Source organism: Quercus suber, unplaced genomic scaffold, assembly GCF_002906115.3.
Source record: "Quercus suber isolate HL8 unplaced genomic scaffold, Cork oak 2.0 scaffold_118, whole genome shotgun sequence".
NCBI classification, from domain to species: Eukaryota; Viridiplantae; Streptophyta; class Magnoliopsida; order Fagales; family Fagaceae; genus Quercus; species Quercus suber.
This window is the reverse complement of record NW_027069583.1, coordinates 23039-36191: the sequence shown is the minus strand read 5'-3', so window position 1 is coordinate 36191 and position 13153 is coordinate 23039. Positions and strand designations below refer to the sequence as shown.

The 13153-nt window shown below is 31.7% G+C and overlaps 2 protein-coding genes across 3 annotated transcripts; one reads left to right on the top strand and one right to left on the bottom strand.

The window, feature by feature from the left end:
• The first annotated feature begins 266 nt into the window (after positions 1 to 266).
• Positions 267 to 1221, top strand: LOC112030195 (multiprotein-bridging factor 1c). The gene is made up of 2 exons (XM_065775712.1): positions 267 to 584; positions 734 to 1221. Exons 1-2 carry the CDS (start codon positions 405 to 407, stop codon positions 995 to 997), a joined length of 444 nt encoding a protein of 147 aa, XP_065631784.1. The 5' UTR covers positions 267 to 404; the 3' UTR covers positions 998 to 1221.
• A 2944-nt stretch (positions 1222 to 4165) lies between these two features.
• Positions 4166 to 12670, bottom strand: LOC112030193 (aldehyde dehydrogenase family 2 member C4). Of its 2 annotated transcripts, XM_065775710.1 has the most exons (9): positions 12450 to 12670; positions 10397 to 10483; positions 6775 to 7158; positions 5980 to 6069; positions 5689 to 5862; positions 5458 to 5595; positions 5086 to 5229; positions 4924 to 4985; positions 4166 to 4729 (listed from the first exon to the last, which is right to left on the bottom strand). In XM_065775710.1, the coding sequence occupies exons 1-9, from the start codon at positions 12609 to 12611 to the stop codon at positions 4456 to 4458; spliced, it is 1515 nt and encodes a 504-aa protein (XP_065631782.1). In that variant the 5' UTR covers positions 12612 to 12670; the 3' UTR covers positions 4166 to 4455. The 2 variants fall into 2 exon arrangements, with proteins under 2 accessions (XP_065631782.1, XP_023918652.2); XM_024062884.2 differs by lacking the exon at positions 12450 to 12670 and having other exon boundaries at positions 10397 to 10472.
• Positions 12671 to 13153: the final 483 nt, after the last annotated feature.

Genomic DNA, 13153 nt, shown 5'->3' with positions numbered 1-13153 from the left:
CTTCAAGAAAAACGGGAAAGTCAAATTTTTACCCTTTGTTACGGAACGGAGAGAAGTTAGAAAGGTCCAGGTCAGGTTGTCCAAAAAAAAAAAGGTCCAGGTCAGCAACAATAACGAATAGAAGAACGACACGTCAGCAACAAGTGCAGATATTTATTTTTAACTTCATAGCTTGTTTTGCAAGCTAACGGAATGGACAACCAAGAGTAATTACCGTATCAAGAAGGCTTGAGAACTTTCCAGACCCTCACCTCCTTTATATACCCCTCTCTCCAGTTGCTCTGTGTCTTTTCCGCTCTCTGTCATTTGCTCTTCTTGTGTTAATTTTTTTGTTTTTCTCTGAGTTTTCTTTGTTAGGGAATATCTCTCTCTGTTTCTTTGTTGCTCTCTCTGAGTTTGTTACGATGCCGAGCCGATATCCAGGAGCTCTGACCCAAGACTGGGAGCCAGTGGTGCTTCACAAGGGCAGGACCAAGGTTCAAGATCGCGACAAGAAGTCGGTGAACCAGGCGTTGCGGACCGGGGCTGCTGTGCAGACCGTGAAGAAGGCGGTAGCCGGTTCGAACAAGAAGGCGGCTCCGGCTGTGAACGCTAAGAAGCTTGACGAGGCTGCTGAGCCGGCGCCGCTGGACCGGGTCTCGACGGAGGTGAAGCAGTTGATTCAGAAGGCGCGGCTGGAGAAGAAGATGCTGTGCAGACCGTGAAGAAGGCGGTAGCCGGTTCGAACAAGAAGGCGGCTCCGGCTGTGAACGCTAAGAAGCTTGACGAGGCTGCTGAGCCGGCGCCGCTGGACCGGGTCTCGACGGAGGTGAAGCAGTTGATTCAGAAGGCGCGGCTGGAGAAGAAGATGAGCCAGGCTGTGCTGGCCAAGCAGATCAACGAGCGGCCTCAGGTGGTTCAGGAGTATGAGAATGGGAAGGCTGTGCCGAACCAGGCTGTGTTGGCGAAGATGGAGAGGGTTCTTGGTGTGAAGCTGAGGGGAAAGATTGGAAAGTGATGGGATGTTTCAAAACGACGTAGTTGTGTCCGTTAGTGTTTTGGTGGTGGTGTGGATCATGAACATAATATAGGTGTTTGGTTCTTGAGTGTTTCTAGGGTTTCTTTTTGTGGGTTGATTAGTGGTAAAGTATGATGGTAAATAAAAGTAGAAACTGATCAGGGAAGAAAACTAGGTTGTAAAAAAATACGAATATCAATGGAGTTTCATGACTCTTCTTCTTCCTTTCTTTTTTTTTTTTTCTTTTGTTTTTTTTCATCTTTATGCGTATTTTTGGTTAATTTCGTTTTTTTTCTTTTTTAATTGTGAATCCTTTCAACTAATAATAGACACTATGTAACTTCATTTTTATATATTTGGAATTGGATACCAATTAATTACATGATATCCTTGCTAGTTGCAACAATCGAATTTTTAATGAAATTTTTTTTATGAACTCGAATTTTTAATGAAATTATGACTCAAGGTTACAATTATTTATGTGGGAGTATTATCTTTTTCAAAGAAGAAAAATCTCGTAAACAGGTTACCATTTTAACACATTATGGTCATTGGTCAGGCGAATGTCGTCCCCTGCGAACCTTGCCCTTCACGCGAATCAGAGTGATCACAGTCTACTCTACTATGGTCTGTAAACAACAGTCCAACGGTTTGCTTGTGCAGGGGGTAAAATCACGCAAGTCGCAGTGCAGGGGAAGTTGAAAACTATGGATGTGTTTGGCTTGCCAAGGCCGTGTTTGTGAAAAACCAAAATTATAAAGAAAAATTTAAAAGAAATAAGAATAATTAAGATGCAAGTTGTGTGACTTGTGTCAACTTATACACACCAATCATAAATTGACATATAAGTAAGGTGTGATTCCTAATATTCCATGAAAAAACAAGTTAGGATGAGGAAAAAATATATGTAAAATTACTTTATATGTCGCTTTTTAGAAAGTACAGGTGGGTTAGTTATGGATTTTCTCGACTTATAAATGGGAGAGGATCATCTTGATGAATCTCTCCTCTTGAGATAAAATTATATACCTTTAGGTTATTTATTCAATAAAATATAATATGACTCTGATTACGCATAATATTATCCAAGACATTTATTTGAGGTCAAAGTTTAGTTTGTCCATTACCGACATTATAGTCTTTTAGATCATAGTTAGTAAAATATGGTATGTATATACGAACGAGTATAATTCGACATCTTTCAAGAAATTGTGTCAAAAATTCGGTAGAAAAATACAAAAATGAAGAAATAACAATACAGATACTTTTTCAAAAAAAAAAAAAAAAACAATACAGATACATTTATATTAAAAAAATCACAACATATGTGTTTGGTTTCCTGGGTTTCTATTTTTGGGTGGTCGATACTATACATGTATGTATACCGATATCGAAATGCTAACATTTCGTACCGGTTTAAATACCAGCCGATTTCGAGCAATACTAGCCGGTATTAAGCGTACCGGCCAATACCAAAAAAAGCTTCTTCTTTTTTTTTTTTTTTAGTTTTGTAATTTTTGAATTTTTGTAAAGGAAGAATGGTAACTGTGGAGGCAATTTTTGTTTCAAAAGCCAAGGGCTAGACCATGTTGTAACTTTAGGCAATTTAGTATTATTTGTTTTCTTAGTATGCAATGAACAATTAAACTTTCTATTTTTAATATTGTGTTTTTTTTTTCTTTTAATTAATGCTAAAGTCAAAAATCATAAATAATTTCTTCTGAATTGAGGTAATATTTTATGATAAAATTTTATATAAATATAAAAAATAACGGTAAACTTAAAATGGTACACCGATATTAATCGATACCGAAATATATCGTTTCACTAGTCAAACCAGTACAGCCTCCGATACGAGATTGACTCCCTTGGGTAAAGGACAATGGTAAATAAAAGTAAAAACTGATATGGGAAGAAATTAGGTTGTAAGAAAATATGAATGTCATTGGAGTTCCATGACTTTCTTTTTCCTTCTTTATGCGTATTTTTTGTTAATTTCGTTTTTTTAAGGGGAAACAAAATCTGTGATTGACCTCTAAATCTGATATTGTCTTCAATTTTCAATTTTGGTCTATTAGAATGAGAAGTAATTCTTAGGTACTCCCAAAGCACGAAAAATGGTGTTCCCTCCTCTCACATTTATGGTGTGGTCCACTCATTAAATTTATGGTAGATCCACCATGAATGTGAGAGGAGGGAGCACAATTTCACTATACTCTGGAACAACCTAAGAATTTTCCTAGAATGAGATATCAATCTTAGTGGAGGTGATGAATGTGCGCACGCCAGGCTGCACATATTTCTCTATTTTGGATCCAAGTGCATGTCAAGTAGTAGCTAAGAAATCTCAATTTAAGATTCAAATTCTTTCGCCCATGGTTGCAACTATAAAATTTTGAAAGAAATAAAAATGATTCAAGGTTATAGTTATTTATGTGGGAGCTATTATTTTTTCAAACAAGAACAGGTTACCAATATTTCTTTGAGCGAAAAACAGGTTTACCAATTTAACACATTTCTAGTCACAACTTTGTACACAAAAGTCAATGGTTTGCTTGTGCGATGGGTAAAAATTAAAATCACACAAAGTCACAACGTGGAGCGCAGTGGGATGTTGAAAAAGTATAATAGTAGGACCACGCTCTTTCTTAACATCTCTTATATGAGTAATTGTGAGTGTTGAAAAAAAGTTATGAGTACCACATCAAAATAATAATAAAAAAGTTATGAAAGTTATGAGTATTCCATCAAAAAAAAAAAAAAGTTATGAGTCCACTTAAAAATAATAATGAGTCACTGTCTCCATATAAATTCATTTTTCTTTGAAACAAGTACGTTTCTTTTTTCTTTTTCTTTTTTTTTTACAGCTTATATGCAAAGATTGGGCCTTTGCCATTAAACAAGAAAAGCATGGTTTACCAAAAAAAGAAAAGCATGATGATCTAAACATACTATAGGCAAATGATAGACTCAAATAGAATCGTGATGCAAAAAGTTGGCATTGGTGCTCCAAGTTTTCATTGTGGGTCCACAACTAGTTATGTGGACAAATTGTAAATTTTGTTGTTTCGCTAAACCTCAAGCACATAGAAAGGTTATGGACGTTTACAATGCAAGTGTTCTTGAGATTTATATCGATATACTTACTACGTGAGATACCATATCAACTTCTACCGAAATGACAATGACTGAAATTCAATATCATGAGAAGGAAACAAAATAAGTCACAACTACAACACAAACAAATAAGTGTTCATTTAACAAGGTTAGACAATCCCCAATTTTCACAAAAGGATCTATAACTTCATTGATATCTTAAATTATTTTTTGGACACACAGATTAGTGGTCTATGTCACACACGGTAGTACAACAGGCCTAGAAACTAAGAACTTTATTGCACACGTTATTATATTAAATAGTGAATTCTCCTTTTGCCAGGCCTGAAGGGATATAAAATTCAAAGCCAAGGAGAATTATAAAGGGGAGTGACAACCGACTTGACTTGAAGATACTTGTGAAGGGCTTCAAGTCCAGAATCTTTTCCAAATCCACTCATCTTATACCCACCAAAAGGGCAGTCATTTCCGAAAGCAAAATAGCAATTGATCCAAATGGTGCCGGCACGGAGTGATCTTGAGACAGTGTTAGCCACATCCAAGTCCTTTGTAACGATGCCTGCTGCTAGTCCATATCTAGTACTGTTGGCCCTCTTAATCGCCTCATCAATTGTTCTGTAATTGTTCATGAGATAAGCTAACATAGTCAAGCACTTATATAAATCCCCTACACTATTTTGCACTATTGTGTTCATTATAATACACTTGCTCCATATTTTACTTTCTAAAACCATAAATTGATAAATGAAAGCATTTTATTCTAAAGTTTTGATCAAAGAAATAAGAGGATTAATGAAGAATGTACTCACTTGAACTTTGCAAGTGCCAGAACAGGTCCAAATATTTCATCCTTTGCTATAAGCATATCTTCCTGATCAAGTCGTCAATAGAAATATATCAAGGGAGGGAAAGATAAACGGACTATAAAAATTATCTCCAGATGCATGTTGTAAAGTGAAAAATATATAAACCTTCACTTCGGCGAAAATTGTGGGTTCAACGTAGTATCCCTTCCCACCCAAGGCCAAGGGTTTGCCACCGGTTAATAGGGTGGCCCCTTCTCTCTTGCCATGCTCAATGTAGGTAAGAATTTTGTCAAACTGCTCCTTATCGACCTGCAAATCAAAAAAGAAATAAAAATGTTGTTTTTCATTCGAAACCTACTAAGGGAAAATTGTTAGCTAATAAGTACTACTACTCGGGTATAGATTGCAAGTTTATTCAGATTATAGGCTATAATTTATAAGTGGATTAAGAACTCTGTTGTATGTTACTCCCTAAAGCCCCATGTTTGGTTCCCAAACAAGAACAAAATCTTGAATCCTCTCACATCATGATCATACCTGGGGTCCTTGTTGAACTTTAGGATCAAAAGGATCCCCAACTACCCATGCTTTTGCCATTTCCACTAATTTCTTCACAAGTTTGTCATATATCCCTTCTTGAACATAGACACGAGAACTTGCCACACATATTTCTCCCTGAAAATATAAAAAATGTAATTGATGTACATGTTTTAATCATTAGTTTTCTAAAATGCAAGTTGATGAAAAAAATGAGTAGAAACACTTCACCTTATTATATAAGATGCCGATGAGAGCAAGCTGAGCAGCCATATCTACATCAGCATCATCAAAAATTATGAGGGGTGACTTGCCTCCTAATTCAAGTGAAACCACTTTCAAATTGCTTTCTGCTGCGGCCTTCATAACTATACGGCCTACTTCTGTGGAGCCAGTGAAACTCACCTGGAAAAAAGAAAAAAAGAAAAAAAAATGGAGAACAAATTTATTATAGCTAAATAATTTTCTTGAAAAGATTCACATATAAGACAAACATATATTGTAGTTAGAACTAGAAATTACCGCATCAATGTCCATATGAGAGCAAATGGCAGCACCAGCCGTTGGTCCAAATCCTGTCACCACATTGAGCACCCCATCCGGAATACCAGCCTTTAAAAAAAAAAAAAAAAAATCAAAACAAAATGAGATCATAGCAGTCAGAACTCATAAAATCGAAAGCAGGCCAGTTTATGAGCCATGGTCAAAAGGGAAAAAACAATGTTTATTATACACAAGTTATTATACATAATTTTACAAACGCAAAAAATAACTTAATCGTAACTTGGGTTGGAAATTGTGACTTGAAGTCACGATTTTATTTGTTTTTTCGTTTATGTGTAAAATTGTATAAAATAAGGTGTGTGCAACGAGTTTAACCTAAAAAGAAAATCTAGGAACACTACTATTTTTGCCACAACTTGTCAAACTATGTGTAATACAGAAAAAGAATAATAAAAAAATAATTTATGAGTTCATATGAAAATAATAGGCTACTCATTTATAGTTTGACATGGCTAAATTATAATTCTAAAACAACTTGAAAAGATAAAATTTAGGGACATAATTTTTGTACCACAAGTTTGAAGTGGTCCACTAAGTGGTATGAAAAACATAATGGGATGGATTCACTACATCATCAAATTGCGGTCCTAAAAGAATTGTTGAGGAAAACCTTATTTAAATTCCATGTTCCCCACTTATTATAAGAACAAAAAAAATATTTTAAAAAAATGTTGGGAATATGAATAGTGTGTGAATTAATTAACCCTTAAGCTTTTGCAAAACAGTAAATAATCGAATTGTGATGCAACTTACAAGCTTAGCAAGATGAGCATAATAAAGAGCCGAGAGAGGAGTTTGCTCAGCGGGCTTAACGATCATGGTGCACCCAGCAGCTAAAGCAGGGCTAACCTTCAAGAAGAACAAGGTGGTGGGAAAGTTCCAGGGTATAATGTGTCCAACCACACCAATTGGTTCGTGCAATGTGTATGCATGAAATTCACGTGACATTTTAAGTACATCTCCATGAATTTTATCTGCTGCCCCTGCATAGTAGCGGAGAGTATCTGCTGAAGAAGGAATGTCCACAGCCTTGCCCATACTGAACAATTTGCCAGCGTCAAGGGTATCCAAGGCAGCTAATTCTTCCACATTTTGGTCAATCAAGTCTGCAAATTTCATCATTCTCTTTGCTCTCTCCTGACAACAAGTAAGGGTCACCCAAAAGTATGAGTTTTTAACATTTAATGGCAGCTAATAGTACTAGTCTAATATAGTAAGAAAACTCTTGTGGAGGTCCAATCTATGCCTAAGGGGAGTAAAACTAGGACCATTACTTTTTTCACAATTTTTCTCACGACTTGCCGCTTCAACAAATTGTGGCAAAAGTTGTGAGAAAAGTTGTGGTCAATTTTTCACCTAATGCTCTTCCATTACATAAAAAGCCCCAAAGTTGTACTCTCAATATATATGTGAGGATGTGACAGTGTGAGACTAGCTGAATTAGAAACTCCTTCTGCCATTTGGCCCATTTCTAAGAAGAGTCCCAAAATTGTTTTACCTAAATAAAGGCAGTAAATTACATTCTAAAGTCAAAACCTTATAATTAATGAGTGTAATTAATAAAACCTAAGATATTAAAAATAAAAAATAAATCCTCAAATTTTAAAATGTAATTCATTATTATTATCATTTAAAAATAAAATAATAATTTTTCATTTTGAAAAATGGTTTTTATAAAAAAAATTATAATATATATATATAAATATAAATTTAAACAAATAGTATTATTTAATTGGTATTTTTTTTTTGAGGGGATATTTAATTGGTAATTAAAATATAAAAAAGGCCTTACTTAAATTCTTCACCTTATGCCTCAAAGGCTCAAATTAGTCAACCCTACTCTCATGAAGGGTGTGACAAGTTTCCTCTTGAAATTAAGTTATTGTTTTAATTAGAACCTAGAGGCTTTGTCAATGATAAATCTCATATCCATTATACTATTGAACAATTCAAATCACCCCTACAACAAGAAGTAGCCCATAATTTAGTTAAATTTAATATATAGTTCTTGGAATTTATATTGTGTCTTCAAACGAAATTGAAAGACAGAGATTATATAAGTTTGATTGGTGCATTTGCGATTATGTATTATCCCGTAACATTTTCTTGTATGACTGAACCAAGATTTTATCTTTGTCAAAATATCCAAAAAAAAAAACTACCATGCAGTATTAGAAATATAATGAGATTTAAAACTAAATTAGTATATAAAAATCAAAACTATTCAACATAATATAAAGAAAATAAATACCCAAAATAATTGTTTCTTAATTTATTTCAACTTTTTTTATAGAAGAAGCTGCAATATTATTAAGAAAGAGTAGTCAAATCAGCTAATAATATTACAGCATTTAGGTGAGGGGAAACATCTTTCATTTACGCTGAAAAATATGTGACATGTTTAGTATGTTTAGCAAAATTATAGACTACAAAGTTGCCATGACGTCTTAAAATGGAGCTTCACATTCATTCTTTTAAAATTTGTAAATTATCTCTTGATTATGTACTATATTCAAAGCGCAATTTCCCATTTAGTCTGCAAAATTAATGATTCCATTAGAAAATAATTTTCCATTTTACTGTGAAACTTAGTTTTAATAATTTTCATGGCTAAATAAATTAAATATCAAATATTTTAAAAATACTTAATCTTAGTCACTCAAAATTGTGGTCTATAATATGCCATATTTTTAAAATGTTTTGCCAATTTTTTTAATTAAAAAAATCCTCAAATAATTTTTTTAGGTAGATTCAGATCGGCATCAATTAGATCCCAAAATTCCAAACTTTTAATTATAGGTTCAAAAAAATAAATAGCCAAAGTGCCAAACTCATAGCCAATTGGATGATAATAATAATAATAATAATAATCCACACAGAGTCATTTGAATATAAAAAAAAGTATAGTCTGTCTTTTTTTTTTTTTTAAAGCAAGAATTTGTTACATTAATGATTTTTTTTTTTTGGAGAGAGAATAAGAGGTGTGCATTAGTCAGGTTGTATTGAGTTGCAGGGTTTATTCAATTCAACTTGACTTAATTTGTCAAGTTAAAAAATACCCAACTCAACCCAACCCAACCTATTATATGTGTAAAAGCCAACTCAACTCAATTCCATAGGTTGGATTGAGTCAGAAGGTTGTACTTACACATTTCATATCTTATAAAAATTTGAACTCTCATAAACTATTTAAACTCTTTTTTTCAATTAATTATGATTCCAATAATATATTTATTATAAAATCTTATAAATTCAAAAAAAAAATCGTAAAATACCAAGATAAAATATTAAAATAAGAATAATGATATAAATTATTCTTAAAATATTAAAATTAAAATAACTTTTTTTTGGGGTTTGAAAGGTCCAGATTCATTTTGCACGTTGGAATTGAGGAATCAAAAGGTTGACTTATATTGTTATAGAATAATGCTACAGCGTACAGGTACAAACTATTTTACAATATTTTTACAAATTATTGATGTGGCTAATTTTTTTTATTTTTTTTTATGAGAAGGCTAATTCTTATTGGTTATCAACTGTACTCACTACAAAATCACTTTTTCACTTACCAATAAGGCAATAATCACTCACCACATCGGTAGTTTATAAAAAATATTGTAAAATAGTTTGTATTTTTAGTGTTTTCCATTCTTAATATCTTTGAATCGAATCTATTGGTTTTCCTTTTAATCCGGCAAGTTTGTTGTAACTTGTAAGCATCATTTGTTCAACACAAAATGACGTTTACAATTTGTTATATACATTATATTATATTATTATATATAAATTGGGCGGATCTACTCACGCATCAAATTTTAAACTTATAATCTAAATATAAAAACACAATTTGACCTAGAAGATCTGAAGATGTATGGCTTTCGATTTGTAGTAGTTTCTTATTCAATACATGCTACATAATGCTACCTATAGGGGTGCGACCGAGCGGGCTGGCGGCTTCTCTTGTCGTTAAAAAATAAAAATAAAAATAAAAAATAATAAAAACTTATTTCCAAAGTTCAAACTAGACTAGTTTGAAAGATGCTCAAAGAGACCATCATGTGTATTTTTAGTCGATTCTCTAAAAAAAAAAAGTGTATATTTTTAATCATATGACTTTCTAAATTTTAAATAATTTTATAAATCACCATCTAATGATATGGAGAAATTTTATTTTAATATAAAATAACAATTTTACTTTAACCTAATCTAAGTGTATATGTATGTGAGTAATGACTAAAATCTTTCTAAATTGGTTTTGAAGAAAACTTTGTCCTAAAACAAAGGCACAAATTTAGGGTACTCTAGTGATCAACATTCAAAGGTGCAGTATAATAGGGCAGAAACAAGAGCATTAATTCCAGAAAGAGTTACATACGGAGCCGGGCATGCGAGGCCAGGGACCATCATCGAAAGCATGACGTGCAGCATTTACAGCCAAATCAACATCTTCCTTATCTACATGTTTTTTTACCATAAGAGGAGACCAAAAAAAAAAAAAGTTAATGTAACTTTTTTTTTTTTTTTTTTGGAGAAACAAACACACGGACAAAGGAAAAGGAAAGAAGTTCTAATGCAAAAGCACACCACAATTCCACTAAAAAAATTATTTTACCAATCACCGCACACCCTTAGTGCGATAGTCACTCTACAAGCATAAGTGCTTATGGGATGTAGGGGGTAAGGGTCAGAGTTTAAGTATCCAAAAGGAAATTTCACACACATATACACTAAAATTAAGTTAGATTAGAATTTTTATTTTATATTAAAAAAAATTTTTTACCAAAAAATTGTAAAAATTTGTATCTAAAGATGTTAATGTAACTTTTGATACAAATCTTTGGTAAAAAACTGTAACTTTAGATAAAAATTTAAACTGATCCCCTTATGCCTCGTTTGGGAGGAGAGAATGGAATGGAATAAAATGAAAATGAATGAAAAAAATCATTTTAGAATATTTTTTCATTCTCTTATTTAGGAGTTTTAATGAAGAAAATAGAAAGTTCATTTCCTTATTTGAGAGTTTAAGTAGAAGGGAATGGAATGAGTAGGAGGGAACACTCATTCCTCTCTATTTCCTTAAAATCCCAAATTTTCATTCATTCCGAAATTGAGAGGAATGAGAGAGAATGAAATTAAATTTAATAATTTTTTTTACTAAAACTCCCAAAGTATCCTTATATATTCAACTTTTTATTTTAAAATAGGGGTATAATAGTAATATTGTCATAAAATGATTCTATTCTATTCTCTCCATACTGCTCCCAAATAAGATTATTTACATTTTATTCATTTTCATTCCTTGCTATTCTTTTATTTTAAAACATCCAATCAAAGTTATTTGATTCCATTTGATTCTATTCTTTTCCCTTACTTAAATACATTCTATTCCATTCCATTATTTTCTATTCCCTTACAGATGACTAATGAATTATTTTTGTTTCATTTAATTATTCCTATACCAAAAATATCTTATTAATTCAAATTGTATTTAATGAAAATAAAAAAGATTGTATATTATTAATACCCTGTTACTTTCTTCTAATTACTCTTACACTATAATAACATATCCTGATATCCTTCTTTCTTGTGATTACTCTTACACTATAATAACATATCCTAGAAATATATAAGTACATCTTTTGATAAAAATATTTTAAATTTTAAATTTATAAAATTAGAGATAAAAATATTTTAAATTTTAAATTTATAAAATTAGAGATATCAAAAGGTGTTGTTTCTTTCTTCTAATTACTCTTATACCATAACAGTATATCCCATAAATATATAAGTACATTTTTTTTTAACAAAACATTCTTTATTTTTTTAATATTTCATTTTAAAAATTAGAGATATGAAAATTCATTGTTTCTTTCCTCTAATGAATCTTATATCATAATAGCATATCCTAGAAATATATAAGTAAATCTTTTGAATAAAAAATTCTTTATTTAAAAAAATTTTCATTTTAGAAAACTAAAGATATAGAAAAGTTTTCCCCCCTTTTAGTAGAAACAATAAATGTTGATTTCATGGTTAGGAGTTAATATATATATATATATATAGTTTTTATTAATTTAAATATATACTTTGCTATAAGTTAGAAAAAAAAAAAAAAGTGTTGCAGTTTCAATGTAAAATGAAAAAATATATGTAATAAAAAATAAAAAAAATCACGCGAGTAAATCCACACAACTCTACAACACTACAAGGTATGAGTTTTCCAATTTTTCTTTTCTCTATTTTGGCCGTATCATAAACTGCTTATCATATACTAGTTATCTAATATATATATATATATATATATATTTTTTTTTTTTGATAAGATAGTTATCTAATATTTTAATTAATCATAAACTACGAGTCGGGGAAAAAATCATAAAAGGAAGAGTTAAAATATATATGATCTGAAACTAATCTAAAAATATGAAGCAAACCAGAAGGAACATCGATATCGATCGATCACAGAGAGAGAGAGATAGATTAAAACCTGAAATGGAATCAACAAATTCTCCATTGACGAAGAGCTTGGTGAACTTAATTGTCGGGATCTTGACAGAAGACTCCAAGTTGTCATTACCATGACTCCCCATGTCTCTCTTTTCTCTCTCGTTTGTGAAGGAGACCACCTTTCTTTTATTCGGTGTTCTTACTTCTTAGTGATAACTAATATGTAATGGACATTATATAGAGGCACGTAAGGGTTGTTTTCATATTTTATATATATAAATAAATACAAACTCACTGGTATTGCAGCTGAAGTCAACAAAGGGATATAATACGGGTGTCCAAAAATAATAAGACGGTAAAAAATATTTATATAGTTACCGGGTTGGAACTTGGAACTTGGAAGTATAACAGACAGAAAACGACTACTACAGATATTTATGATTTTTTTCTCTCTTGTTATTTTCTTGTTTTGCGTCATTGTTTGTATCATTGTATTGTATATTCAAAATAAATCCGTTGATAACGAGCGAAATTTAAGTAATGAATATTTTAATTCCCCCCTTCTTTTCTTTTTGGTGGTCCTAGGATTTATTTAGGATAAAAGGAAAAATTATTGAATACTCTGGGATATATAAATGCGTACTTCTTGCTAGGGGTGTCTACGGGTCAGTCTGGGTTGGGTTTA

Coding starts and splice junctions, on each gene's coding strand:
- LOC112030195 (XM_065775712.1), top strand. CDS start 405: ATGCCGAGCCGATATCCAGGAGCTCTGACCCAAGACTGGGAGCCAGTG. Junction 585..733: donor ACAAGAAGGCGGCTCCGGCT/GTGAACGCTAAG, acceptor TCGAACAAGAAG/GCGGCTCCGGCTGTGAACGC.
- LOC112030193 (XM_065775710.1), bottom strand. CDS start 12,611: ATGGGGAGTCATGGTAATGACAACTTGGAGTCTTCTGTCAAGATCCCG. Junction 6,070..6,774: donor ATGCTCATCTTGCTAAGCTT/GTAAGTTGCATC, acceptor TTTTTTTTAAAG/GCTGGTATTCCGGATGGGGT. Junction 4,986..5,085: donor CAATTTTCGCCGAAGTGAAG/GTTTATATATTT, acceptor CGACTTGATCAG/GAAGATATGCTTATAGCAAA.